Source organism: Dryobates pubescens, chromosome 14 (genome assembly GCF_014839835.1).
Source record: "Dryobates pubescens isolate bDryPub1 chromosome 14, bDryPub1.pri, whole genome shotgun sequence".
NCBI lineage: Eukaryota > Metazoa > Chordata > Aves > Piciformes > Picidae > Dryobates > Dryobates pubescens.
Genome location: NC_071625.1, coordinates 13,833,611 through 13,859,312, shown reverse-complemented (window position 1 = coordinate 13,859,312; position 25,702 = coordinate 13,833,611). Strand labels below are relative to the sequence as shown.

Sequence of the window (25,702 nt, the reverse complement as noted above, 5' to 3'; positions counted from 1 at the left end):
GACCCCGCGATGGAGCTCTGCTGTTGGGGCCCTCTGGCAGAGCTTTGCTGCGGGGTTCAGCCGGGTTCCAAGACTCTGCTGCGCGGTTTAGCCGGGTTCTGAGACCCTCCGACGGGGCTTTGCCGGCTCCGGGACTCTGCTGTGGAGCTTTTCCGCTGGAACGCTCCAATAGGACTCTGCTGCCGGGCTCCGGGAGCTTCCGACGGGGCTATTCTGCAGGGTTCAAGTGGGACTTTCGATGGGACTTTGCTGTGAGGTGCAGTCCGGCTCCGGGAGCCTCCGACGGGGCTTTGTCGGCTCAGGGACCTTGCTGCGGGGTTTAACAGGGCTCCCGGACCCTCCGAAGGGACTTTTCCGGCTCCGGGACGCTGTTGCGGAGTTCACCCCGGCTCCGGGACCCTCCGATGGGGCTTTGCCGGCTTCGGGTCTCCGCTGCGGGCTGCAGCCGAGCTCGGTGAGCTCTGAGCTGGTCTCTTTCACTTTGCTTGCTCCGGGAAGCGCAGCCCCGTGGGTGCGGGATCCGCTCCCTTCTCCAGCCCGGACTCTTCAGCTAAATCCCGGGGCAGGTTCCGCCGCTGCTTGCGGTCGGTTCCCCAATGGCGAGGAGCAGGCAAAGCCCTGCCCGCCCCTTCCTGCCTCCCCTGGCACCTGCCCTAGCCCCACCTCCCCAGACCGGGAGCCTTCCTCTGCCCTCCTCTTTTTCTTCTTCTTCCTCCTCCTCCCCACGGGCACGGTGCCCGGGGGCGGGGTCCGGACCCCTGCCCGCACCCTGCCCCTTGCTCGGCGCTGCCGCCGCCGCCGGGCAGCTGAATGGGACCCTCCGCTTTATATACGGGGAAAAGGGGAGACACCCACCCCCATCCCCCCCGCACCTCCCCAGCACCTCGCAGCCGGCCCCCGGGGCGGGGTCTATCCTTTCCCAGCCTATCAGAGCGCCGCTATCCCGTTGTGTTTGCATATCCCTATAGTAACGCCCCCGGGGTGCCTGTCAGTCTCCGGGGGACTCGGTGCTACCCGTGGTAGGTCTGGAGGAGAGGGGTGAAGCGGTCGTGACCTGAGCATCCCACCTTCTGAGTAGGGGTGTCGCCCCTGCCTCCTTCTGCATCCCTGGGTATCCCCCCCCTGCATCCCTAGACATCCCTCGGCCATCCCCCAGGCATCTCCCTTCCATCCCCACGTCTGGGAGCTGCTCAGAACCCTTCCTAGCACACAGGGAACACTTGTGAGAGCCACATGCTCATTTTTAGGGATTTCTTAAATATATTTTTGTTGCTGCTGTTGTTATATTAGCTCCAGGAGCAGCCACACTGGGACCTGTTTCACCACTGGGAGGGATTTTGGGAAGGAGAAAAGTCTGTAGAGGTTGGTGTCCCTGCTGGGACCAGCCATGGGCACCAAGGAGGAAAATGAGGGGGAGAAGATGTGGAGAACAGGGAGAAGGAGGAGAAGGGCAGGGACATCCTGGTAACAGAAAAGTGAGTTGGGGTGCTGGGGTGTGCTGTTCAAATTGGGCCGAATTAATGCACAAAAAGCTTTTTTTGGGGGTGGGTGGGTGTGAAAACCCTTATCCCAGTGTTTTCCCAGTAATCAACCCCCAGGATAATTGATTTTACTGGATCTGACCTCTGGAGGCTTTGGAGGTCTTGAGGTGATTGGGGTGTGGTGTCCCCCTTGGTGGGGGTCATGGATGCAGGGAAAGCCCCAGAACTTCAGTGATACCAGAAGTTATCCTACACTGGAAAATCTAGGACACAGCTATCCCATCTTGGAGACCCCAAATTGAGCAGGTGAAAATGGGATGAGCCCCACCACAGGGGAGGGGACCAAACAGGACCATCTGGATGAAAAGCCCTTTTCATGGCAGTGTTCTGAACCTCGATGTGTTGAACTGCAGGACCCCAGATGTCCCAGTGCAGTGGTGGGATGTGGGGCACCACATTCCAGAGAGGAACACAGAGCCCTGGGGAGCACCTGGCCCCCCTCAGCAGCTGCCACCAACCCCCATGGGCCGGGAGCCACCAAGGAATTAGGAACGGGCTGGGCTCCAACGGGGCCGGTGCCGGCCCACGACACCCCCAGCTTGGGTATTTTTAGCAGGGTGGCTGCCCCCCCCCGCCCCATGGCATGTCCCCAGCCCTCCCCACCACACTGAACCCGTCCTCTAAGTTTACTCACAGGAGGTCGAGTGACATAACCAGGTTGGAGGCCACAGGATGGCGGTGGGATGGCGTCACCCTTCGCTTTTAGAACGGGCAGCTCCTCTGCCCCTTTAACCCTTCCAGCAGGGATGGCTCCCGGGGGGCTCTTTGCCCACTTGGTTGATGATGACCCCAGCCCATCATCACACCCAGTCCGAGGTGCTGTTGGTTTGGGGAAGCCCTCATAGGGGACATCACCTCATGGAGAGGGCGGTGTGCACCTGAGAACCATAGAATTGTTTTGGTTGGAAAAGACCTCTAAGATCATTGAGTGCAACTGTCAACACCACCATGGCCATTAAACCACGTCTCACTATGGTATCATGTTGGTCATGCTCCACCAGCATCCACAGCACCAATCCCGGAGAAGGATTGGAAGTGATTTTGGGAGGGGGGAAGGTCATGCAGAAATTGGGTGTCCATGGTGGGAGCAGCTATGGGCACCAAGGAGGAAAAGGAGAAATGAGAGAAGGGAGAGAAGGGAGAGAAGGGAGAGAAGGGAGAGAAGGGAGAGAAAGAGAAGGAGGAGGAGGTGGATAAGGAAGAGAAGGAGGAGGAGAAGGAGAAGGGGAAGGAGGAAGAGAAGGAGAAAGAGAAGGAGGGGGAGAAGGAGGAGAAGGAGGAGAAGAAGGAGGAGGAGGAGGAGGAGGAGGAGGAGAAGGAGGGGGAGAAGGAGGAGGAGGAGGTGAAGGAGGAGGGCAGGGGACAGCCACCCTGCCGACAGGCAGAAAAGCGCGCAGGGGTGGCTGGGGGGTGACGTTAGCTGGGCAGCTGCTTCCGCGGCAGCAGACCGAGAGCTGTGCCAAGAGGGCTTTTCCAGGAACTGTTTATGGTGCTCTCCAGAAACACTGCCCTGGGCCACTCTGCCAGCCAAGACACCCTCAGCACATGTCCTTGCTGGGCTTTCAGGACAACCCAGCCATGTCCCCACCACTGCAACCTGCCCATCTTCACAGGGAGGTTGGATACAATGGATAAACCCCCTGAGCAGGACCCATCATCGAGGTATCTTGGCTGGTGGTGGAATCCACCAGGGCTCAGAGCTACCTCCTCAGGGGCCACATTGATCCTGCTTGGAAATTAATCACCCCCCAAGCAGTATGGAGATAAATTCCAATCCTTCCCAGGAAGAGAGCAGTGACAGCGGTGGGTGGCCAAGCTCTCCATGAGCTCCTGGTTTTGGTTCGCTTAACTGGTGCAGAATGAGCCTTAATCCTCATTAGCCTGGTTGTCAGTGAGCTGTGGCCACCAAGCTTTGAAGCTCCTGGTCACCATCAGACAGCACTGGCCACCCTTGGGGATTTGCAGGGTGATTTTGAGCAACTTCAGGGAGTTTTTTTATGGGAAACCATCATGTGAAGAAACTAAGTGTCCAGTGGTGATTCCCGAGCTCAGCACTGGGACCAGGTCTCCTTAGTATCTTCATCAGTGATCTGGATGAGGGCATCACTTACTGAGGGCACCCTCAGTAAGTTTGCAGATGACACTAAGCTGGGTGGGAGTGCTGAGCTGCTGGAGGGTAGGGAGGTTCTACAGAGGGATCTGGCCAGGCTGGATCAGTGATACAAGGCCAGTGGGATGAGGTTCAACAAGGCCAAGTGCTGGGTCCTGCACTTGGGTCACAACAACCCCCATGAACACTCCAGCCTGGGGCAGTGGCTGGAAACTGCCCAGTGGAAAAGGACCTTGGGTAGCTGGTCAGCAGCAGATGAAGATGAGGCAGAGTGTACCCAGGTGGCCAAGAAGGTCAACAAGCATCCTGGCTTGGATCAGCAACAGTGTGGCCAGCAAGAGTAGAGCAGCAATTGTCCTCCTGTACTGGGGGCACAGGTGAGGCCACACCTGGAATCCTGGTTTCAGTTTTGGGCCCCTCATGCCAAGAACATTGAGGTGCTGGAGCATGTCCAGAGAAGGGCAACCAAGCTGGTGCAGGGTCTGGAGAACAGGTCTGGTGGAGAACAGCTGAGGGACCTGGGATTGTTCAGCTTGGAGAAAGGGAGGCTGAGGGGAGACCTTCTGGCTCTCTACCACTGCCTGAAAGGAAGCTGGAGCCGGGTGGGGGTTGCCATCTTCTCAAAAGGAACAAGGGATACCACAAAAGGAAATGGCCTCAGGTTGCCCCAGGGGAGGTTTAGGTTGGATATCAGAAGAAACTTATTCCCTGAAAGGAAGTGGTTGATTCTTCATCCCTGGAGATGTTTAAAAGCCACAGAGATGTGGTGCTGAGGGCCATGGTTTAGCACCAGCCTGAGGAGAGTTAGAGAATGGTTGGATTGGATGATCTTGAAGGTCTTTTCCAACCAAAACTATTCCATGATTCAGTATTTTGGGAGGAAAGGGAGGGAAGAGTGATGAGAATTAAACCTTGACAGACTCAGGGAGCAGAGAGGCCTCTCCAGCAGCTTCTCAAGATGTTGGTGATGAAACACTGAGCAAAGCCACGCTCTGACCAGGAATCCTGGGGCAGAACCTTTTTATTTCCAAGTCAAAACACAAGGGGTTAATAAAAGACATTGAAGAGCAATGGAGACAACCCAGGCTTTACCCAAGAAACTGTTACACACACTGGGGCATGAGTGGTCCCCACGATGGCTGGGGGGGACATGGCCACCTGAAACTGCTCTCCGAGTGGCACTAAACCTCCCTTTTCCCAGTTGAGCAACATCCTTAACCAGGAGCTCAGGGAGGTGACAAGTGTTGAGCTTTGGTCACTCAGGTCACCCAAGGCTTCATCACAAGGTGGGATGGGAGAACGTCCATGTGGAGTGATAACAAGAGCCTTCCATGGGGTGCATACACCCGTGGGTGCTCACCCAGGGCAGGAAAAGCCCCCATGGGGCCCTTCACCAGGGGGTGAAACTGCAGCCATCAGCCTCTCACCACAGTCGTGCCACATCTGAGCCCACACCATCGTGGTGGTTCCATCACTCACGCCCCCGTGAATGCAGCTGGCTGCTGGGCTCTTGAGGAGCTCCAGCATTCACCCGTGGCCCTGCTGATGTCTTTTCCTTGCAGGACTTGGGATCAGGGGCAGAGGACAGACAAACCTGGCCACCTCACATGGCTGCTACCAGCTCTTGCCAGGAAATCCTAGAGCCGACCCAAAATCCCATCCATGTAGGGAAACAGCATCCACCACCCTAAAATCCCCTTGGAAGTTGTAGCCATGAATGCAAAGCAGCAGCCACATGGCCAACAGCACTTGGTACAATGCTACCCTTGTGCTTTGGTCCTGGTTGGATTTGGAGGGATCCCAAAAAAAACCCCCAAAAGAGCTGGTCTGGGTCTTCCAAAGGAGACCAAACCCCTCTTGGGAAGGGGAGAGGTGGGAGTTAGGGTGCAACCAGATATGGGACATCTCAACATGCTGCAGGAGCATCTGGTGTGAGCTCAGCCCTGCTCCCAGCACAGGTTTCTGTGAGAGGTGCTCTTGGAACATGCCTCTGCTCCCAGAAATCTCCTTCCAGGAGCAAGGAGATGGAGCAGGATGGATGCAGGTAGGATCTGAGCATGGCTGAGCCATGTTGGGGCTTTCCACCCCATCGCATCCCAGCACGGTGGCTTGTGACCGCCAGCCATGCTTGTCTCCAACATAGTGGCTGACCTGAATGTGGGCACACTGAGTGATGGCATTAAACTCCTCAGGTCCCTCTGTCACCTCATGTCCAGGACAGCAGCAGAGCCACAATCTGAGAGAGGATCAATGGGGATGGAAGCTTCTTCTCAGCCCCACAAGCAACCAAGGAGGCTGGTGGTAGGTCTTGCCTTCAAGAAACAGGCTGAAAAGACAATTTATTGGCAAATTAAAACCTTTCAAAGCTGCTTCCACGTGGGAATGGGTGATGGCTCCTCAACAATGTCACCTGGCTCTGTGCCAAAATGATGTGCCCAGAAAAACAAGCAGAGAATGTGTCATGTCTGGGTGTGGTGTCCTGAGGTAGGTGCCAGGTCCATGCCCAGCTCTGCACTTCCTGAGCTGGTTTGGCTGCCGTGCAGTTGGGTCTCGCTCACAGCCGGGGCTTGATCTGCAGTTGTTTGCCTGGAGGGAGGAAAGGAAAAGGTGATGGTGGGAGATGGACTCATCTGGACACACTCAGGCTTCTCCTTGCCTGGTCATGGTGGATTAACACTCCAGAGATGAGCATGGGCACTGGAAATGAGAATCCACAGAATCACAGGGGTTGGAAGGGACCTTGGAAGTTCATCTAGTGAAAGCCTTCTGCCACCTAGAGCAGGCTCCACAGGATGGTGTCCAGGTGGGTTTTAAATGACTCCAGAGATGGAGACTCCACCTCCTCTCTGGGCAGCCTGCTCCAGTGCTCTACCACCCTCAAAGTAAAGTTCCACCACGGCAGCACCCAACCCTGCTAGCACCCACCTCTGCCACCCTCTTCCAGACGGGGGTTTTCAGAGTCCTGGGAGGATTCTGGTGGCAAAGTCCTCTTCCTTTTAGTGCTACCTGGGAGTGGACAGGCAGAAAAAGAGAAAAGTCAGTGAGGTTGGCTTGGTTTGCCCTGGAAATCCCTTGAGATGTGGGTGCAGCAGCATCCATCCCTTGCCCAGTCTCTGATAAAAGTCTGTCCCTATTGGCCCTTTAAAGTACTGAAAGGACACAAGAAGGTCTCTCCTTCTGTTCTCCAGACTGAACAACCCCAACTCCCTCAGCCTGTCCTCACAGCAGAGGTGCTCCAGCCCTCCCATCTTTGTTGTGGCTTCCTATGGACCTTCTCCAGGAGGTCCACATCTTTTCTGTGCTGAGAACTCCAGAGCTGGGCACAGTACAGTGATGCCCAACATGAAGGTGAGATCATGGACACGTTCTAGCAGCCTTAAAAAAGACAAAGGAGAAAGGTATGGGGCAGGGAAGTTAGGAGAGGTGAGAACCTCAGGCAACATCCAAACCTGAGAAGTCACCAAGAGCTTAGCTTTGCTTTTAAACTTGGATAAACAAACTTCCCCGGTGTCTGCGTGGTGGTGGCAGTGATACATGGGCTTTGGAGCTAATTTATGTAGAATAAAGAGGGCTCATTTAGCACCTTTCCACCCTTAATATAACACCCATACATCAGAGGCTGCACAGCAGCCACCACACACTTGGCCATTAGTCAACAACAACACAGCCCAGTTTGGCTTTGAGGAACAGCAACACTGAGCAGACCCTCAGCACACCTTGAGCTGGGCAAATGCTGAGCAAATGCTCATCACACCCTCAGCAGACCCTCATCATCCCCTGAGCAAATGCTCAGCACACCCTCAGCAGACCCTCATCATCCCCTGAGCAAATGCTCAGCACACCCTGAACAGATCCTCATCATACCCTGAGCAGACCCTCATTGTACCCTGAGCAGACCCTCCTTGCACCTGAGGGCCACTGACCCCCATCCTGATCCTCCAAGTAGTTCTTTTGCCGGAGCCAGAATGGTTTTCTCAACTTGGGATTCCCAAATCCTACCTTGGTCACTGTAATTAAAGTCTGGGTTGGAGCAAGGAAGAGTAGAGCAGCAGCAAGCAGAGCACTCATGCTGGGTGCTCTGGGCACCACTAGCATGCTCCCAAGATGACTTCTGCTTGCTGAAGCACTGTGCCTAACTCAAAGAGGGTCCCAGATGTCAACCTGGTCCAACTTGGCCCAGATTCAAAGCCAGGCTGGATGAGGCTTTGAGCAGCTTGGTCTGGTGGAAGGTGCTCCTGGCCACAGCAAGGGCTTGGAACTAGATCCAAGGGAACTTAAGGTCCCTTCCACCCAAACCAGTCTATGCTTCCATGATTCCATGACTATGCTTACACCCTGAGCAGAGCCTCATCACACCTCACTCAGCCTCTGAGCCCCCTCCTGATTCTCCAGGAACCAGATGGGGTTTCTCCAACTTGGGATTTCTAAATCCCACCTTGGCTGCTGTAATCAAAATCCAGCAGAGCTGTGGCCCATCAACCCCAAGGGGTCAAAATGGGCACCAACTCATTCCTGACCCACCAGCAGCCATGGTCTTGGTCCCACAACAGTGGAAATGGCTCCCTTTCTCCTGAGGAAACTTCATGAGCCAATATGCAGGCAGTGATACGAAACCTGTGCTTTGTGACTCAGAGCAACAGTGATTAAAGAAGTACAAATATAAAACTCTCCTCTTTTTTGGAGAGAAAAAGTGGAGGGGAAAGGATGATTTGGAAATCAAATTAGCTGCTTGACTTTGGTACCATACTGCACAGAGCTGAGAAGCTTCCAGAGCATCCATGCTTGCTGTGAAGCTCGTTCCTCACCAAGTCAAGGAGGGTAACGAGGAGAGAAACCCCAAAAATCGGTTGTTAAAGGACTAAAAAGGTCCAGGTTCTCACCATGCATGGAGGGAGATGCTGCTCCTGGAAAAGAGGAAAAAGCTGAGGCTGGGCAAATGTCACAGCCCAAAAGAATCAGGGAGGGGGCAAAGCTGTAGAGAAAGGTGGGGGTGGTGTCACTGCACTCACTCCCTAGCAAAGGAAAATACATTTTCTGCTTTTGTGCATGGGAGATCCTGCAAATGGCGTGATCAATCTTGGGTTGCATCTCAAAGTGCCTTCATTCTCCCCCTCCTCCTTCCACCCCCACCTCTCCTTTCTCCTCTGCATCTCCACAGCCTCCCAATCCATCTTCTAGGAACCAGGTAAATCATTTCTAGTTAGTGAGAGCCGGGCTAAGAAACTCCTTTTTCATTACGATGATGGAACTGCTTCCAAAAGAGAGGAGCCAGGCTTGGATCATGAGCTCCCCATCCAAAGCTGGGTGGCTTCTGCTGAGCTTGTCAACCCCACTGGAGAATTAGGACTTCCAACGTTCTTCCTCTCGATGAAAATCAACATTTATTCTGCCTAAGCCTAAGAAGGTGTCAGGCAGATGGAGAAACTTGCCACTCTTGAGGAGGAGAAGGGAAGGAGAAGAAGGGAATCTAATAGAAATATATTATCAAGTCCAAGGGGAGGACAGAGCAGTAAATCAAGCTTCAGGTGGCACCATTAGATTTTTTGATAGAACTTGGCTGTCCCCCAGATGCTGCTGAGAGGCTCCAGCTGCACCCAACAGGGAAGATCAAACCAGATTTCTTTCATCCAGATGCTGCTTCCAGAGGAACTGAAAAGCCATTTTAAGGTGGGGAATCCCCTTCAGATGGGGGATGAAAGGAGCTGGGTCTGGTCCTTGTCCCCAGATCATAGAATTGCTTTGGTTGGAAGAGACCTTTAGGATCATAAAGCCCAAATCCTCTCTGCCCACCACTCCTCGTTGCTGAGGGGTTAAAAAATTGCTTTTCTTCTACTGCTTTGAGGCTGGAAGGAAGATGGGGAGAGGGAAAGTGGCTGGGAAGTATGGAATCATCAAATGGTTTGGGTTGGAAGGGACCTTTAGAGGTCATCTAGTCCAACCCTCCCACAGTCATCAGCAACATCTGCAATTAGATGAGGTTGCTCAGAGCCCAGAACAACCTGACCTGGTTTCAGGGATGGGACATCTACCATCCCTCTGGGCAACCTGAACCACAGTCTCACCAACCTCAATGTAAAAAATGTCTCCCTTCTCTCCAGTCTAAATCTCTCTTCAGTTTCAAATCATCACCACATGTCCTGTCATAACAGGTGCTCCTAAAAAGTCTGTCCCCCTCTTTCTTGTTGGCCCTTTTAAGTACTGGAAGGCCACAAGAAGGTCTCCTGGAGCCTTCTCTTCTCCAGGGTAAACAACCCCAACTCTCTCAACCTGGCCTCACAGCAGAGGGCTTCCAGCCCTTGGATTGTTGCTGTGGCCTCCTCTGTCTCTGCTCCAACAGGTCCCTGTCTCTCCTGTGCTGAGGGTTCCAGAGCTGGTCCCAGGACTGCAGGTGGGGTCTAAGCAGAGCAGAGGGCCAGAGAAAGTGGCTTGAGGGGCTGGATCTCCTTGGCTTGATCCTGCTTTGAATTCATCTGGTATGAGATCCTGCACCAAAAACTCCACCTTAAGCTTCTGCCTCACAAGTGAGGGTGAAAGAACTGGGAGTGTTGATAGACAGCCTGTGTGTGCTCAGGTAGCCAAGAAGGCCTTCAGCATCCTGGCTTGGATCAGCAGAAGTGTGGCTGGCAGGACCAGAGCAGGGATTGCCTCCCTGGACTGGGCACGGGTGAGACCACACCTGGAATCCTGGGTTCAGTTTTGGGCCACTCACTCCAAGAAGGACACTGAGGGACTGGAGTGGGTCCAAAGAAGCTGGTGAAGGGTCTGGAGAACAAGTCTGGTGTGGTTAGGGACACTGGGATTGTTGAGCCTGGAGAAAAGCAGCATGAGGGGAGATCTTCTGTCTCTCTGCAACTCCAGAAGTGGACAAGACTCTAAAAAACTGGGGAAAAAATAATATGGAAGAAGCAAATTTCAGTCCTGGCAAAGGAGTGAGACTTGGCAGGTCTGAAAGTCTTCTGCAGATCAATCAGGGAAGAGGATTGGAAACGTGCAGGAGGCTTGGTCCAGGTGGGGAGCTAATTAAGGAGTATTTTTGACAGCCTTTTTGTGGGCTAAGAAATGATGATTTTGATTCAGAGCAAGAGCCCAGTTAGAAGAAGTCACAACACTCATCTGGTCTATTGGAAGTTTCAACTAAATTGGCCACTTTGCAATAAGGAAATTAAATGCTAATGTAGTTTCTGACTTTGGGACCCTCTCAGAGCCACCAAGACAGGAGGAGATTCAAACCCAGCCTTTGACAGCCAGGTTATCTGCAGCACCCCAAAGCTTGATGGTACCCCAAGCCTGATAGTGTCCTGCAACAGGATTAGGGCTTTAGTAAGGGTTGGAGATGGATGAATGGAAGGTTGGAGATGGATGAATGGAAGGATGGAGATGGAAGGATTGAAGATGGAGGGATGGAGATGGAAGAATGGAGAGATGGAAATAGGCTGCTCAGGGAGGTGGTGGAGTCACCGTCCCTGGAGGTGTTCAAGAGGGGACTGGACGTGGCACTTGGTGCCATGGTCTAGTCATGAGGTCTGTGGTGACAGGTTGGACTCGATGATCTTTGAGGTCTCTTCCAACCTTGGTGATTCTGTGATTCTGTGAAATGGAAGGATTGAAAGATGAATGGCTGGAGATGGAGGAATGGAGATGGAAGGATAGAGGGATGAAGGCAAGGGTTGTGAGAGACACAGCATTTCTGCAGGGGGATGGGCAAGTCCACCATGGAGTCCTCCTGGTGAGGTCCACCAGCTTGAATACCAGTCCACCTGCCTCTCCAGGCAGGGAAGGAATCACTCATGACCAAACAGAAGATGTCTGGATCCACTATCCAGGGTGTATGAAAGCACCCAAAACCTACCCCACTGCAGAGCACCCCACCAAACCCCTAAGGACCTGCTGACTCAGGAGGAGAAGATGCAATTGCTAATGACCCAAGCAATGCAGCCCATCAACAGGAAACCAATTAGCCTGATAGGTGGTGTCCTGCTCAAGTGATGGTCCTGCTCCACCAGCCCACCACTACATGCAGCTCAATAGATATTTGCATTAGAAGCAGCAATTCTATTAGAGGTTGGTTAATTCAGTTAGAAAAGAGTTTGGACACTCTCTTAATTAAAGTCTCCTTCCATGCCCAACACAGCGTGTGTTGGCCAAGGAGCTGGGGAGGGAAGCATCTACCTGCAGCAGGATCACACAGCAAGATCAGGGTGTCCATGGGAGCATCCCATCACCACCTGCCCAGTGGGTGCATCACAGTCTCCAAGGCAAGAAAGATCTGCCAAGTGCCAGGAGAAGAGTGAAGAAAGGACCACCAAGGCTCATGCTGCCCTGGAGCCCTCCAGGCTGATGGGCCATGAGACAGGGAGGGTTCACGGGTACCAGCAGGAAAGAAGGTAGAGATTTCTTCCTCCTGCTAAATTACCCCATGAGGGCAAAAGCCCTCAGGGGAAGGAAGTGGTGGGAAAGCTGAGCTAAGGACAAGACACATCAAGGATGCTCCCAACTCCCTTTTCCTTTTTTTTCCACACTTCAGGGCTTGGTGTCCTGCTCCCAGGTGGAGGCACTCTGATGCAACCTGATCTAAGTGACCCTGCTTCAGTGGGGAAGTCGGACCAGATGATCTCCATGGCTCCCTCCCAACCCCTTCTGGGCAAGAAGGCCAATGTTGTCCTGGGGTGCATTAAGAAGAGTGTGGCCAGTGAGTCAAGGGAAGTTCTCCCCCTCTACTCTGCCCTGGCAGTACTGTGTCCGGTTCCGGACTCCCCGGTTCAAAAGGGACACTGTTCTACCACAGAGAGTCCAACGAGAGGCTGTGAAGATGATGAAGGGACTGAAACATTTGCCTGAGGAAGGAGGACAGGCTCAGAGACCTGGGGCTCCTTAGCCTGGAGAAGAACAGCCTGAGAGAGATCTTATTAATGTTTGTAAGTGTCTGAAGGGTGGGGGCCAAGAAGAAGGGGCCAGGGTCTTTTCAGTGGTGCCCTGGAACAGGACAAGGGGCAATGGACAGAAACTGGAACCCAGGAAGTTTGACCTCAGCAGGAGGAGAAACTTCTTTACTTTGAGGGTGACGGAGCCCTGGTGCAGGCTGCCCAGAGAGGTTGTGGAGCCTCCTTCCCTGGAGCCTTTCAAGACGCAGCTGGACGCGTGGCTGTGCGACCCGCCCTGGGGGATCCCGCTTTGGCAGGGGTGTTGGACTCGGCGATCTCCAGGGGTCCCTTCCAACCTCTAACAGTCCATGCTGCTGCGATTTGCAAAGTGATTCCTCCAGCAGCCAGAGCTGTAAACAAACCTTGGCGAGCTGCACCTCTCCAGAGCTGGAAGGGTTTGGAAGGTGCTCAGTGGAGCTGTTAAAACAAAAAGAGTGGAGCGAGCATCTTCCATTAACGTTACGGCCGTGAAATATGACAATAAAATGATGGCCTTATGGTGGCAGAGCTGCAGCCTGCCGAGCTGCTCAGGCTTTATCGTCACTCAGACGTGCAGAGAGCTGTAAAATGTTTACAGAAAAGGGTCGTTGGAGGCTATAAAATCCTCTTTTCTCTCCTAAACAAGGCTGAGCGGAGCCATTTACAAAGCCCTGAATGTTCAGCGAGGGAGAAGGAGGAAACATCTGTTCTCTCCAGGAGTTTGCAGTGATCTTCTCGAACAAATTAACTAAAAATGGGTGCTTTCTAATTAAATTAGCACTCCATTGGAAGGGTTTGCCTTGGTGAGCTTGTTTACAATCGGTACGAGGAGGCCAGTTAGGCTCCGGCACCAGGCTGAGCAACTGGGAGGTGAAAGAGGGAAAAGACCACTGCCTAGAAATGGGTCTTGGAGGGGCAGAGGAGCACATCTGAACGTGAGCCACCGTGCACCCAGGTGGCCAAGAAGGCCACCAGCATCCTGGCTTGGATCACAGAATCACAGAACCTTAGGGGTTGGAAGGGACCTTGAACGATCATCCAGTCCAATGCCCCTGCCAGAGCAGGATCACCTACAGAAGGTCACACAGAGATGTGCCCAGGTGGGTTTTGAATGTCTGCAGAGGGGCAGATTCCACAACCCCTCTGGGCAGCCTGTCCCAGTGTTCTTCCAATGATCAGCAACAGCCTGACCAGCAGGAGCAGGGAAGTGATTGTCCACATGGACTGGGCACTGCTGAGGCTGCACCTTGAATCCTGGGTGCAGTTCTGGGCCACTCACTCAAAAATTGATCTGTTCAAGTGTAGGAAGATTTTACAGAGGGATCTGCCAGGTTGGATCAATGGGCCAAGGACAATGGGATGAGGTCCAACAAAGCCAAGTGCTGGTTCCTGCACTTGGGTCACAACCACCCCATGAACACTCCAAGTTTGGGGCAGAGTGGCTGGAAACTGCCTACCAGAGAAAGATCTGCTGGCTGCACATGTCAGGTGGCCAAGAAGGCTAACAACATCCTGGCTTGGACCAGCAAGAGTGTGACCAGATGAAGCTGGGAAGTGACTGTCTTCCTGGACTGGGCACTGGTGAGGGCACACCTGGAATCCTGGGTTCAGCTTTGGGCCCCTCACTCCAAGAAGGACATTGAGGTACTGAACGTGTCCAGAGAAGGGCAACAACGGGTGAAGGGTCTGGAGAACAGGTCTGGTGAGGAGTAGCTGGGGTTGTTCAGCCTGGACAAAAGGAGGCTGAGAGGAGACCTTCTGGTTCTCTACAACTCCCTGAAAGGATGCTGGAGTGCACTGGGGGTCGGTCTCTTCCTAGTATCAAAAGATAGGACAAGAGGAAATGGCCTCAAGTTGCACCAGGGGAGATTTAGGTTGCACATGAGAAATGATCTCTTTGTGGTCAGGCATTGGAACAGGCTGCCTCAGGAGGTGGTGGAGTCACTGGTGCCTGGAGGTGCTCAACAAATATATAGACATGGCACTTTGGGACATGGTTTAGTGGCCATGGTGGTGTTAGGTTGATGGTTGGATTTGATCTTAAAGGTCTCTACCAACCAAACCCATCCTTTGATTCTATGATATTTTCTCTGGCTCTGCCCTCCCAGATGGACAACACAAGAGGCAGAGGATGGGATGTCACCAAGCTCACCCTTCCCAGCTGGGCTGCTCAGCTGGGAGCAGTTTGCTCCCCTCCTGCAGCATGAATGGGCTTTTTGGAGGATGCTCTGAAATCACCAGAGCTCTCAAACAACTCCACCCACCCCAAATTACAGGGGTCCTCTTCCAAGCTTGGAGATCCCCCATGGAAGAACACCAGGAGGCTCCACACATCACTCCTTGATCCTTGATTTCCTCTGAAGGCCAGAAGCTGCAGACACCCATCAAGACCCTGCAAAATGATGCTTTTGCCCATGCTGGTCCTTAAAGGTCATCTCCAGACCCCCACTCCATCCCTCCCACACATGGAGCTGGTGTTCTTCTCTGTTTCTGCTGCCTGTCCCAGGATTCACAGGGCATCTTCTCCAGTTGTGGCTGTTTAACCAAGCAATTGGGCTCACTCTGTAATAACAGCCTGTCCTCCTCCTTCCTGACTACCCCACCAATTTGTGTGTCACCTTCAGGCTTCACAAACAGAAACCAAACATTATTCCTGATACAAAGGCTGAAGCTGGGAAGGTGCAGACCCTCAAACCTTATCACAGACCCCCAAATCCCTCTGCATATCCTCAAATTACATCACAGGTCTCCAAACCCCACTGGAGACCCCTAAGCCCTATAGCAGACTTCAAATCTCATTTAAGATCTCCCCCTAAACCCCATCACAGACCCCCAAATCCCATCACAGATGCCTAACTCTCCTCACAGACCCCCCAAACCTCACTGCAGACCCCCAAACCCCATCACAGACCCCCAAATCCCATCACAGATGCCTAACTCTCCTCACAGGCCCCCCAAACCTCACTGCAGACCCCCAAACCCCATCACTGACATCCAAATCCAGTCACAGACCCTGAAACCCTAACACAGATCCCCTGAACCATCACAGGCCTCCAAATGCCACCACAGATATCCAACCCCCACTTCAGACCTCCAAACCCCATTGTATCCCCACAAACCTCATTGTAGACCCCCAAACCCCATTGCGGACCCCTGAACCTCATCCTCAAAGCCCATCAGACTTCCAAACCCCATTACAGACTCCTAAAGCCTATCACAGACCTCTCTCTAAACCTCATTACAGACTCCCAAATCCCATCACACATGCCCAAACCTGACTGTAGACCCCCCCAAATCCCACCATAGATGTTCAATTCCCCCTCACAGACCTCCAGATCCCACTGAAGACCCCCAAACTCCATCACAGATCCACAAATCCCATCTCAGACCCCCAAACCCAAACTGCAGACACCAGCTACTAGCTAGACCTATGCAAGGACTCATCCTGACCACCTGCCCAGCTCAAAACAGCATCTCAGACTCATAAGCACCATCCCTGGTGATCTGACCACCATGAAGGATGTGGTCCTCAAGAAGCACTTGGTCCTTCAGCATCAACGGCCTCATCCTGCAGCCCTTGGAGATGATGGTTCCATACTGGCTGGGGCTTCTTTTCTCCCATTAGGTTATGGGGTCCCCAGCTCCTGCTATGCCCCAAACCTCCTTCATTTGTGTTGAGATGAGATTTAATTACCAAGTGCACCTCAACACTGGCACTAAACAGCATCCTCGTGCCCAGACTCATCATGTGCCACGGCCACATCCCTTTGGCATGCAACCTGTTTCATCATCAGATGATTTTACCAGCCATCTGCAGCTCCAGCCCCATTCTCCTCTCCTATGGATGCTTCTGCTTTCATAGAATCATAGAATAGAAAGGGTTGGAAGAGACCCCTGGAGATCACCCAGTCCAACCCCACGGTCACCTCGCTAGGTTGCACAGAAACGTGTCCGGGTGGGTTTGGAAGCTCTCCAGAGGAGACTCCGTGTCCTCTACGGGCAGGGCAGCCTGCTTCAGGGCTCCAGCACCCTCACACCAAAGAAGTTTCTCTTCATCCTCAGAGGGAACCTTCTGGGTTCCACTTTGTGCCCACTGTCCCTTGTCCTGTCACTGGGCACCACTGACATGAGTCTGGCCCCATCCTCCTGCCCCCAGCCCTTCAGCCTGGCCAGATCACTGTGTAAAAGCTTCCTACATTTGAACAGAGCAGCTCCTGGAGCGAGGGGCCCGTAACTGAACCCAGGATTCAAAGTGCAGCCTCACCAGCGCCCAGTCCATGGGGACAGTGGATTCACCTTGGCATGATTCAGAGGATGAGGAAGGAGCTGGTAATAAAATATGAGGACAAATCCCTACCTTGTGGTTTCAGGAGCAGAGCCAGGGGGCTTGCACCCTGAGTGCCATCCTGGTTTGAGCTGCCAGGGTTAACTGGCTTAGTGATTCACCAGGAACACCAATCCTGCCCAAACCCATGGAGAGCAGCAGGAGATGAACTCTCCCACTCAGTGAACTAGAGCAGCTTCAGAGCAAGTGCTTCCTACCTGGTTCATCCTCAGAGTCTTCCTCATCCTTCTCCAGTCTGCAGCCCTGGTCGCTGGAGGACGCTGGGGACTGGAGGGAGATGAAGGATGGCAGCTTTCGCAGCCAGCTGGTTGGTGAGGTGTTGGCTGCCTTCCAAAACTTCACTTCTTGCTCTGTGCTGGAGGGTCCAGGAATTTCCCCATCATCATGGAGCTGAGCTGGATCATCCCTGGAGGAGGTAAAAATAATCATGGAATGGTTTGAGTCAGAAGGGACCTTAAAGATCATCCAGCTCCAACCCCCTTGCCATGGGCAGGGGCACCTTCCACTAAACCAGGTTGCTCAAAGCCTCATCCAGACTGATCTTAAACACTTCCAGGGATGAGGTGTCCACAGCTTCTCTGGGCAACCTGTTCCAGAGTCTCTCCAAGCTCTATCCCAGCCTGCTCCACATCTCCCACTTCCCAGAAGTCATCTTGGATTCATCCAGAATTTCTCACTCCCCAGGTGATTTCCTCGTCCTGTGCTTCCCTGCAGGATTTCACAGGATCACAGGAGGGTGGGGGTTGGACTGGACCTCTGGAGATCATGGAGCTGAATGCCCCCTTCCAAGGCAGGTTCACCTAGGTCACACAGTAACACCTCCAGGTGGGTTCTGAATGTCTCCAGAGATGGAAACTGCACCACCTCTCTGGGCAGCCTGGACCAGTGCTCCACCACCCTTAAGTTAAAGAAGTTCCTCCTCATGTTCAGATGTTTCCAGCTTGTGGAGGTGCTGGGACCCAGTCTGGGTGATGGCTGGGCTCAGCAAACAGAGGAGAAGAGAGATGGAAGGCATGAGGAGTAGGGATGGCTTGGAGATGTCCTGCTGGGCTTGGCTCAGCCCCAGCTCTGCCACCCTCCTCTGAGTCCAGCTAATGTGACACTTCAGCTCTTTCCACATCTCTGGTGACAGTGCTAATAAAGGCAAAAAAAACCCTCCTGAGAAGCTTCCAAGCTGGGGCGTGCTCTGGTCCTGGTGGAGGATGCCAGGAGCTGTCTCCAGGAGAGGAGGGGAATGACTCCTCTCCACCCAGCCCTGAGCTCATGCCTTCTTCCCTAAAAAGAGCAAGGAGCTATTTTACACCTCGTTCGCACCGGGACGTGAGCTGGGTGTCATTCCAAGGCTCTTCTGTCACCCGGGATAAGTTGGGAGAGCCCGTTGAGCACTTGTCCCCCTCTGCTACCTTACAAGGCAGGGACAGGATGAGGCCCAGGACCAAGCAAGAGTATGGACCAGGAAAGCTTCCAGATCTCTCCATTTCCATCCCATCCTCACCCCCATGTCCCTCTGCAAAGAGTCAGGGAGGAGCTGACCATCCAAGCACTCATTTTCTCCTCTCACTAACCAAGGTCTTCAGGTTTTACCTTTGTGTCTTTAATGATGTTGGGATGAAGTTGTTCTGCAGGCAGAACTCAGGGATGAGAGCAGAAGACAACAATGATGTGCCAAGCTCAGACAATTCATCTCCCTAAAAGGGTGAGGATATATGTGTCCATCACCCTGAGAGCTCCATCCACTAAAAAGCATCAGAGAGAGCTCAGAGAGCTCCCAAGGATTAACCAAGGGCCCAGCCCAGTATCAAAGAGTTTTACAAAGCCTGTTGGATCTCCATGGCCAGGCCCAGCTCTGCTTCTCCAGGCACTGAGTCTAGCTCTGATGGTAAGCCCCTCCATGCCACACTGAGGGCTCAGCTCCACACTTCACCATAGAGGGGAAGAGGGATGATGCTTTCCAGTTTCCCACAGAGCTATGGATAAGCTGTTACCACTTCTAGTGACACAGTCTCCATCAGGCCTCCTCCATCTCCCAGGAAGAAGGTCTAGATACCCAGAGATGCTGTGCAGCACATTTCTAAGGGCAAAGATACACTTGTGCAGCACACACCAGGTAGCATGAGATGAATATTCTCTCTTTCCTCACAAACAGCTCTGCTTGGAGACCTCTCCCTCAAGCACAGACCCTGCCCAAACCTACTGCTCACAGTAGACAAGAAGACAACACAGTGACCCACGCTGTCACCACCTTGGGAGAAACCAGCACACAGACACACATCTGGAGGAGAAAATACCTAGAAGAGCAGAAGAGTGAAGCTCTTCTGGTCCTTCCTACCTGCCTGTCTCCTCCGAGACCCGTCTCCACTTGGAGGGAGGGTCACCGCGCTCTCCATCGTCTGCCTCTCTTGGGTGGCGCTTCTTCTGCGGGTGCAGCAGCTTGCACTTGGCACCTCTGGGGCAGACACCTTTCTTGGCAAAGTCAGGGCACACCAGCGTGTGCTTCTTCTTGCACTGCAAGGGAGGAAAGAGAGCAATGTTGGGAATGGCAGGGACAGCCCCACGGGGAGCACAGGAAGAGAAGGATGTGTTGGTGCTTGCTTCTCCACACCAACCTTGACCTGGACAGGTTGGAGAACTGTGTGGAGAGGACCTCATGAAGTTCAGCGAAGGAAAACATAGAGTCCTGCACCTGGGGAGGAACAAACCCCTGCACCAGTACAGGTGAGGGTGACCTGCTGGAAAGCAGCTCTATAGAGAAGGACCTGGAAGTGCCGGGGGGCAGGTTTCCCAGGAGCCAGCAATGAGCCCTCATGGCAAAGAAAGCCACTGGTGTCCTGGGGTGCATGAAGAGTGCAGCCACCAGGTTGGAGGGGGGTTATCCTTCCCTCATACTGTGCTCTAGTGAGGTCACATCTGGAGCCCTCAGTCCAGTTCTGGTCTAACCAGTTCAAGAGAGACAGGGAACTACTGGAGAGAGTCCAGTGGAGGCTGGGAAGCTGCTGAGGAACCTGGAGAATCTCTGTGAGGATGAAAGGCTGAGAGCCCTGGGGCTGTTTAGCTTGGAGAAGAGCAGCCTGAGAGAGGATCTGATCAATGCTCAGCAAGAGCTGAAGGACTCGAGGCAAGAGGCTGGGGCCAGACTCTTGTCAGTGGTGCCCAGTGACAGGCCAAGTAGTACTGGGTGCAAACCAGAACCCAAGAAGTTCCATGAGGAGAAACCTCTTGGCTTGGAGGGTCCAGAGCCCTGGAGCAGGCTGCCCAGAGAGGTTCCATCTGAACATGAGGAGAAGCTTCTTGACATTGAGGGCAACAAAATATAGAACCAGCCTGCCCAGAGAGGTTGTAGTCTCCTCTGAAGAGATTCCAAACCCACCTGCACATTATGATCCTGGGCAACCTGCTTTAGCAGGGGGCTTGGACTGAATGATCTCCATTGGATGATCCCCTGCAACCCCCCCATGCTGGGATTCTTTGACCATGCTGTTTATAAAAGTGCATCTTCCCACCAAGGCAGGATGTAGGGGAGCTGCTGCCCTTTAAATGCAACTTGACTTTGGGGGCAGAGGAGCAGTTCCCCGTGGTGACCTTTGGGATTGAGCAGGAGCCCTGCTGAGCCCTGGGAGCTCTCTCTGCAAAAGGGCAGAAGAATTCAGCAGCTCTGCTGCCCCGGGCCGATCGCTGAAATTGGAAGCAGAGCAAGGAACTCATCTGCTGGAGGTTGGAGATGTCACTGAGCAGCAGGAGGGCTGGGAAACCAGATGGACACACGGACATTGACTCAACAGGGGGGACCCCGCAGCCACAGAGCTGCTTTTTGACTGAGAAGTCATAGAAAAACCAGTTCCTACGACTGTTTGAAAGGACAAGGCAAGGAAGTCTACGGGACAATGGACAACCTGAAAGTAGAGTCATCTCCAAACAGTGCCCAGGCTCTGCCATTACTCCAAAGTCCTATCTTCAATCACAGACTGGTTTGAGATGGAATAGACCTTCAAAGTCATCTAGTCCAGCTCCACTGCAGTCAGCAGGGACATCTTCAGCTACAGCAGGTTGCTCAGAGCCCCAGACAGCCTGACTTGGAATGGCTCCACCTCTATGGGGCGACCTGGGTCAGGTTCTCACTAACATCATCACAAGAAATTCCTTCCTTCTCTCCAGTCTAAATCTCCTGGTTTTAGTTTCAATCCTCTTGTCCTGTCACAACAGGCCCTCGTGAAGGTTCATCCCCACCTTTCTTATTGGCCCCTCTAAGCCCTGAAAGGCCACCACAAGCTCTCCCTGATGCATTCTCTTCTCCAGGACGAACAACCCCAACTCCTTCAGTCTGTCCTCACAGCAGAGGGCTTCCAGTCCTCTGACCACTTCTCTGTCCTCCTCTGGCCCTGCTCCAGCAGGTCCACATCTCTCCTGTGCTGAGGACTCCAAAGCTAGATACAGTGGAGCAGAGGGGCAGAGTCACCTCTGCTCTGGATGCAGCCAAAAAGATGGCTTGTCTTCTTCCTCTCTCCTGGACCAGCACTGGAAGAGCATCCCTAGAGACTAGAGCATCCCAGCCATGCAGGCACAGATGGCTCCTGCCTGTCCCAGGCTGATGACTGGATAGTGCCCAACTCCCGTGGTAAAGCATGTGAGGAGGTGTTGAGCCTGATTTGGCAGGACAAGTGGATCCCAAGGGAAGCAAGAGCAAATCCTCAGAAGCTCACGTTTCATACAACATCAGGCAGCAACCAGGGAGGGATGGACTGTCAAAAGTTACCTTTCTGATTGGCATCAATATTCTTCTTCACTATGAGGGTGGTGAGACACTGAAACAGGTTGTCCAAGTGTGTTAATGGATGCCCCCTTCCTGGAAGTGTTCAAGTCCAGGATGGATGAGGCAACCTGATGTAGAGGATGGTGTCCCTGCCCATGGCAGGAGAGTTAACTAGACGATCTTTAAGGTCCCTTCCAACCCAAACTAACTAGAGTCAACACCATCTCTCTCATGTGACAGCAAGTTCACCTAATGGTAGACCAGATCTATTGCATGCTGGATGGTTTGTAGTCCACCACCACCTCCAGATCTCCATCCGTGCAGTGATGGTGACACCCTGCAAACCTCCGAGTAACGATGGCCCCGTCTTAAGTCAATTACTGCCAATTATTGTCATAGTGGCACCCGTTCAGACTGGGAGATGGGCTCCCATATAGCAGTTCCCAGCACACAATGGACTCAGGAAGGGGAAGGGGAGGCAAAAAGAGCCCTCAAGAAAGTCTCATGGATAGAACAGAGCAATGATGGGTTTTGTGGGGAAAAGCCAAGAAAAGTGGCTGTTTCTTCCCAGGGACTAGGGACTAGTTCCAAATCCCCATGGAGCGGACGGTGCCACTGTCCCATCTAGCTGCCAGGATTGGTATGTTCCACCCCCTCAGTCATCTCACCAGCACTGACCTCCGTGTCAATCATTGCACCAGACCACCTTTATTGGCTCCATGGCAAGAAGATACCTCATAAAGAAAACAAACCATGTGTGACTAATGCCAGGGCCATGTCCCCAGCTCAGGTTTCTAATGGCTTTCCCATGCCACAGTCCCTTCTGCCGCTGCTGCCCCGTCCATCACTGCTGTTTCAGGGTTGGGATGATGAGGCTGGGATCTCCTTCCTGGTGGCAGGAAAAGCCCCTTCTGTTTATTTATGGCAGCTCTCCTGCTCTTGCCCCCACATGCTAAAGAGAACATGCCCGGGCTGTGTTGCTGCTCACCCTGTGTCGACCGGGGCAAAGTTGAGAGGGGCTGCGGGTGCACCCTGCTGCTGGGGGCCATCTGATCTCTTCCACCTGTTGGGGTGGCTAATTATACCCCCATGGGACCCCCGCCAGCCCACAGGTTGGACCATAAAACAGAAAGAAAACCCTTTGGTTCCTTCCAACAGAGACCAGAGATAACCCACAGCACCCCTGGAAAAAAAAATCCTGAGGAGAAACCCTTCAGCTCCATCAGGTGCTGGTGAGGATGAGACAATCACCATCATCATCCCAGTGATGTTGTCCCCAACCCAGTCTCCTCACTCTGGGGTTCCCCTCATAGCCCAGACTGGCAGCAGTGCCTCAGTGCTGGGATGATACCTAGTTGGCACCCAGGACTCCTTCCTGGCTGGCAAAGCAGCTCTGGGTGAAATTCAAGGTGCTGCTAACGACTCACAAAGCCTTAAATGGCCCAACTGGCCCCAGCACGCACAGGGAGCAGGATGGGGTCCAGGGGGTTTGCAGGGCACAACCTTCTTTAGCATGGACCTGGCAAAGAAGGAGGCAGCAAGTGGTAGAAAGTCCTGGCTCAGCTATGGGAATGACTTTAATTAACATTTTCCATGAAGGAGTTTGGCACAAGGAGGTGGAGGGAGGGAGGAAGCTGAAGCTGGGTTACTGGGCCGACCAGCAACCACCCACTGACCTTACAGGGGTAGAATGAGAGGTCCCACCCATCCTGGCATTCCCAGGTTGAACTTCTCAAGTATCTCCAAGCTTGGCTCACCCTCCTGCTTGATCACTCCTTTCCCAGTGCTGTGGGACAGCATGTGACAAGGGACCAGAAGATAGACAACAGAGAAGAAAGTGCTGGAGCACTTTCCCTTCTCCTTGGACTTGAGTCCATCTTTCCACCCTCTGTGATGGACACAAGTCCAGCTCCTGACTGGCAACCTGGAGCATTGTGCAGATAAAAGCACCAAGCAGATCTTCTAGGGTGCACTAAAAGCATGAGTTAATCCCCAAGACTCAAGTTCCTCCACTCAAGTGCTTCCTATCTTTTAAAGCCCTCTGTATGTCCACATGGCTTTGATGGAGCTCTCACAGGTAGCCCCACCACTGAGCAGCAGGATTAAGTGGGTGGAACGGTTTCAGCTTATTCTGTTGTCTCTCTTACCCACCACATCTCAGAGCCAAGGGGCTCTTGTAAGGAGGGAACAAGGGAAGCAAAGAGGGAGGGAAGGAGGGAGAGAAGGAAAGGAGGAATTCAGAAGGAACTCAGAAAGAAGGAATTCAGGGAGGAAAGAAGGAAGGAAGGAAAAGCCATCTATATGCCCAAAGCTGGCATTCACCATTGTGTGGCTAAATCTACAGCACTCAATCACTCCCTGCACTGCATTGTTGAGGAACCCAGTTTCCATCAGAGACCTTCTGAAGCTCCTCCATCACATTCCACATGAAATGGACTCCATTGTGGCTTTGAGGAAACCATCAATGGTAATTACTTACCACAAAGTAAGTAAGTAAGTAAATTACTTACCACCAGACACCCACAACACAGTGTCATCAGCATTGAGGATGACATAGGCTCCACCATGCAGGTGGCTCAAGGAAGGTGTCACACGGAGATTGTCCAACAACAAGAGAAAAGGAGGCTGAGAAGAGATCTTCTGGCTCTCTAAAACTCCCTGAGAGAAGGTTGGAGCCATGTGGGGGTCAGTTTCTTCTCCCCAGAAAGAAGTGACCAGATGAGAGGAAATGACCTCAAGTTGCCCCAGGAGAGGTTTAGGTTGGACATTAGAAGAAACTTCTTAACTGAAAGTGTTCTCAAACCCTGAAACAGGCTCCCCAGGGAGGTGATTGAATCCCCATCCCCATCCCTGGAGGTGTTTCAAAGAGGCAGAGATGTGGTGCTGAGGGCCATGGTTTAGCATCAGCCTGGGGAGAGTTAGAGAATGGTTGGACTGGATGATCTTAAAGGTCTTCACCAACCACGATGCTTCTCTGTTTCTGTGATTCAAAGAATAGGTCAGAATGAAGGGACTCTCCAACATGGAAAGCAAAGATGAAATCTGCTCCTCTTGGTGTTCGCCTCTGGAGAAGTTCAGGTTGCAATCAAGAACTCTCTGCCTTACCAGGATATTCCCACTTTAGAGCCATGATTCACCAATAGCTTTCCCCTAAACCTCCTAATTTTCATGTTTTGTGATGCACCTTCTTCTACAAAGAAATCACAAGCAGATATTTATCTAAGCTCTATTATCAACTAGTCCAGGCTATTAAGCAGTTTGAGTTTGCCCTGATAACGAGATCTTTAATGGAAGCATTTGAATGCTGCTGAGGATACAACAGTTAAATTACAGAGGCAGTAAGAGCCCTCGTTAGGCCCTTACTGACTCCAGCAAATAAGATGCAACATCTCTGCAGCCATGGAAGAAACTTAGAATCACAGAACTGTTTCAGTTGGAAAAGACCTCTAAGATCATGGGGTCCAAGGGCTAACCCAGGCCCATTGTGGCCATTAAACCACGTGCCAAAGTGGTTGGTTTGAAATCTTCCTTGCAGGCTACAAAGGGTCTTCAACAGGGAGCTGCCATCTCCATTACCAAGTTTTATAGAATGATGGAATCATTGAATGGTTTGGCTTGGAAGGGATCTTTAAATAGGCAGTGGGGACTGGGGTGGAACTAGATGATCTTTCAGGGCCCTTCCAACCCAAACCATTCCATGCTTCTGTGTGCTCAAGGAAAAGGTAAACTGGCTGAGGGTCAACCTGAGACCAAATAAAGGAGAGAAATGAACCAGAAAGATCAATATTTGATGACTGTTGGCTGTGAGAGAAGAAAAATGCTGTTTTACCTAGCAGGCTACAAAAGACAGCTGAGAACGTGCAATATGGAGAGTGTTGATCTTCACCTCTCTGTAAGACGAGATTAAGGAGAACAAGGACCTCAGGTTGCTGCTCCCCATCGTCAACCAAGAACTGGATAATGAAGAGAAAACCCCAAAGATATTTAACTGCTGCTAACAGAGCTCATGTGGCTTCTCCTAATGAAATGCATTAAATTTACTAAGTTTATGGTGGGAAC

The 25,702-nt window shown here is 52.6% G+C and overlaps 1 protein-coding gene across 2 annotated transcripts in view; it reads right to left on the bottom strand.

Annotated features, from left to right (window-relative positions):
- Positions 1 to 4,662: 4,662 nt before the first annotated feature.
- ZC3H3 (zinc finger CCCH-type containing 3) overlaps positions 4,663 to 25,702 on the bottom strand; it is a 149,351-nt gene continuing 128,311 nt past the window's right edge. For both annotated transcript variants that reach the window (XM_054167310.1, XM_054167311.1), the window contains exons 10-13: positions 19,226 to 19,401; positions 17,094 to 17,302; positions 6,577 to 6,657; positions 4,663 to 6,237 (exon numbers count right to left, since the gene is read on the bottom strand). In XM_054167310.1, the coding sequence (XP_054023285.1) occupies positions 6,206 to 6,237; positions 6,577 to 6,657; positions 17,094 to 17,302; positions 19,226 to 19,401 (498 nt within the window). In that variant the 3' untranslated portion in view covers positions 4,663 to 6,205. The remainder of the gene's footprint in view (positions 6,238 to 6,576; positions 6,658 to 17,093; positions 17,303 to 19,225; positions 19,402 to 25,702) is intronic.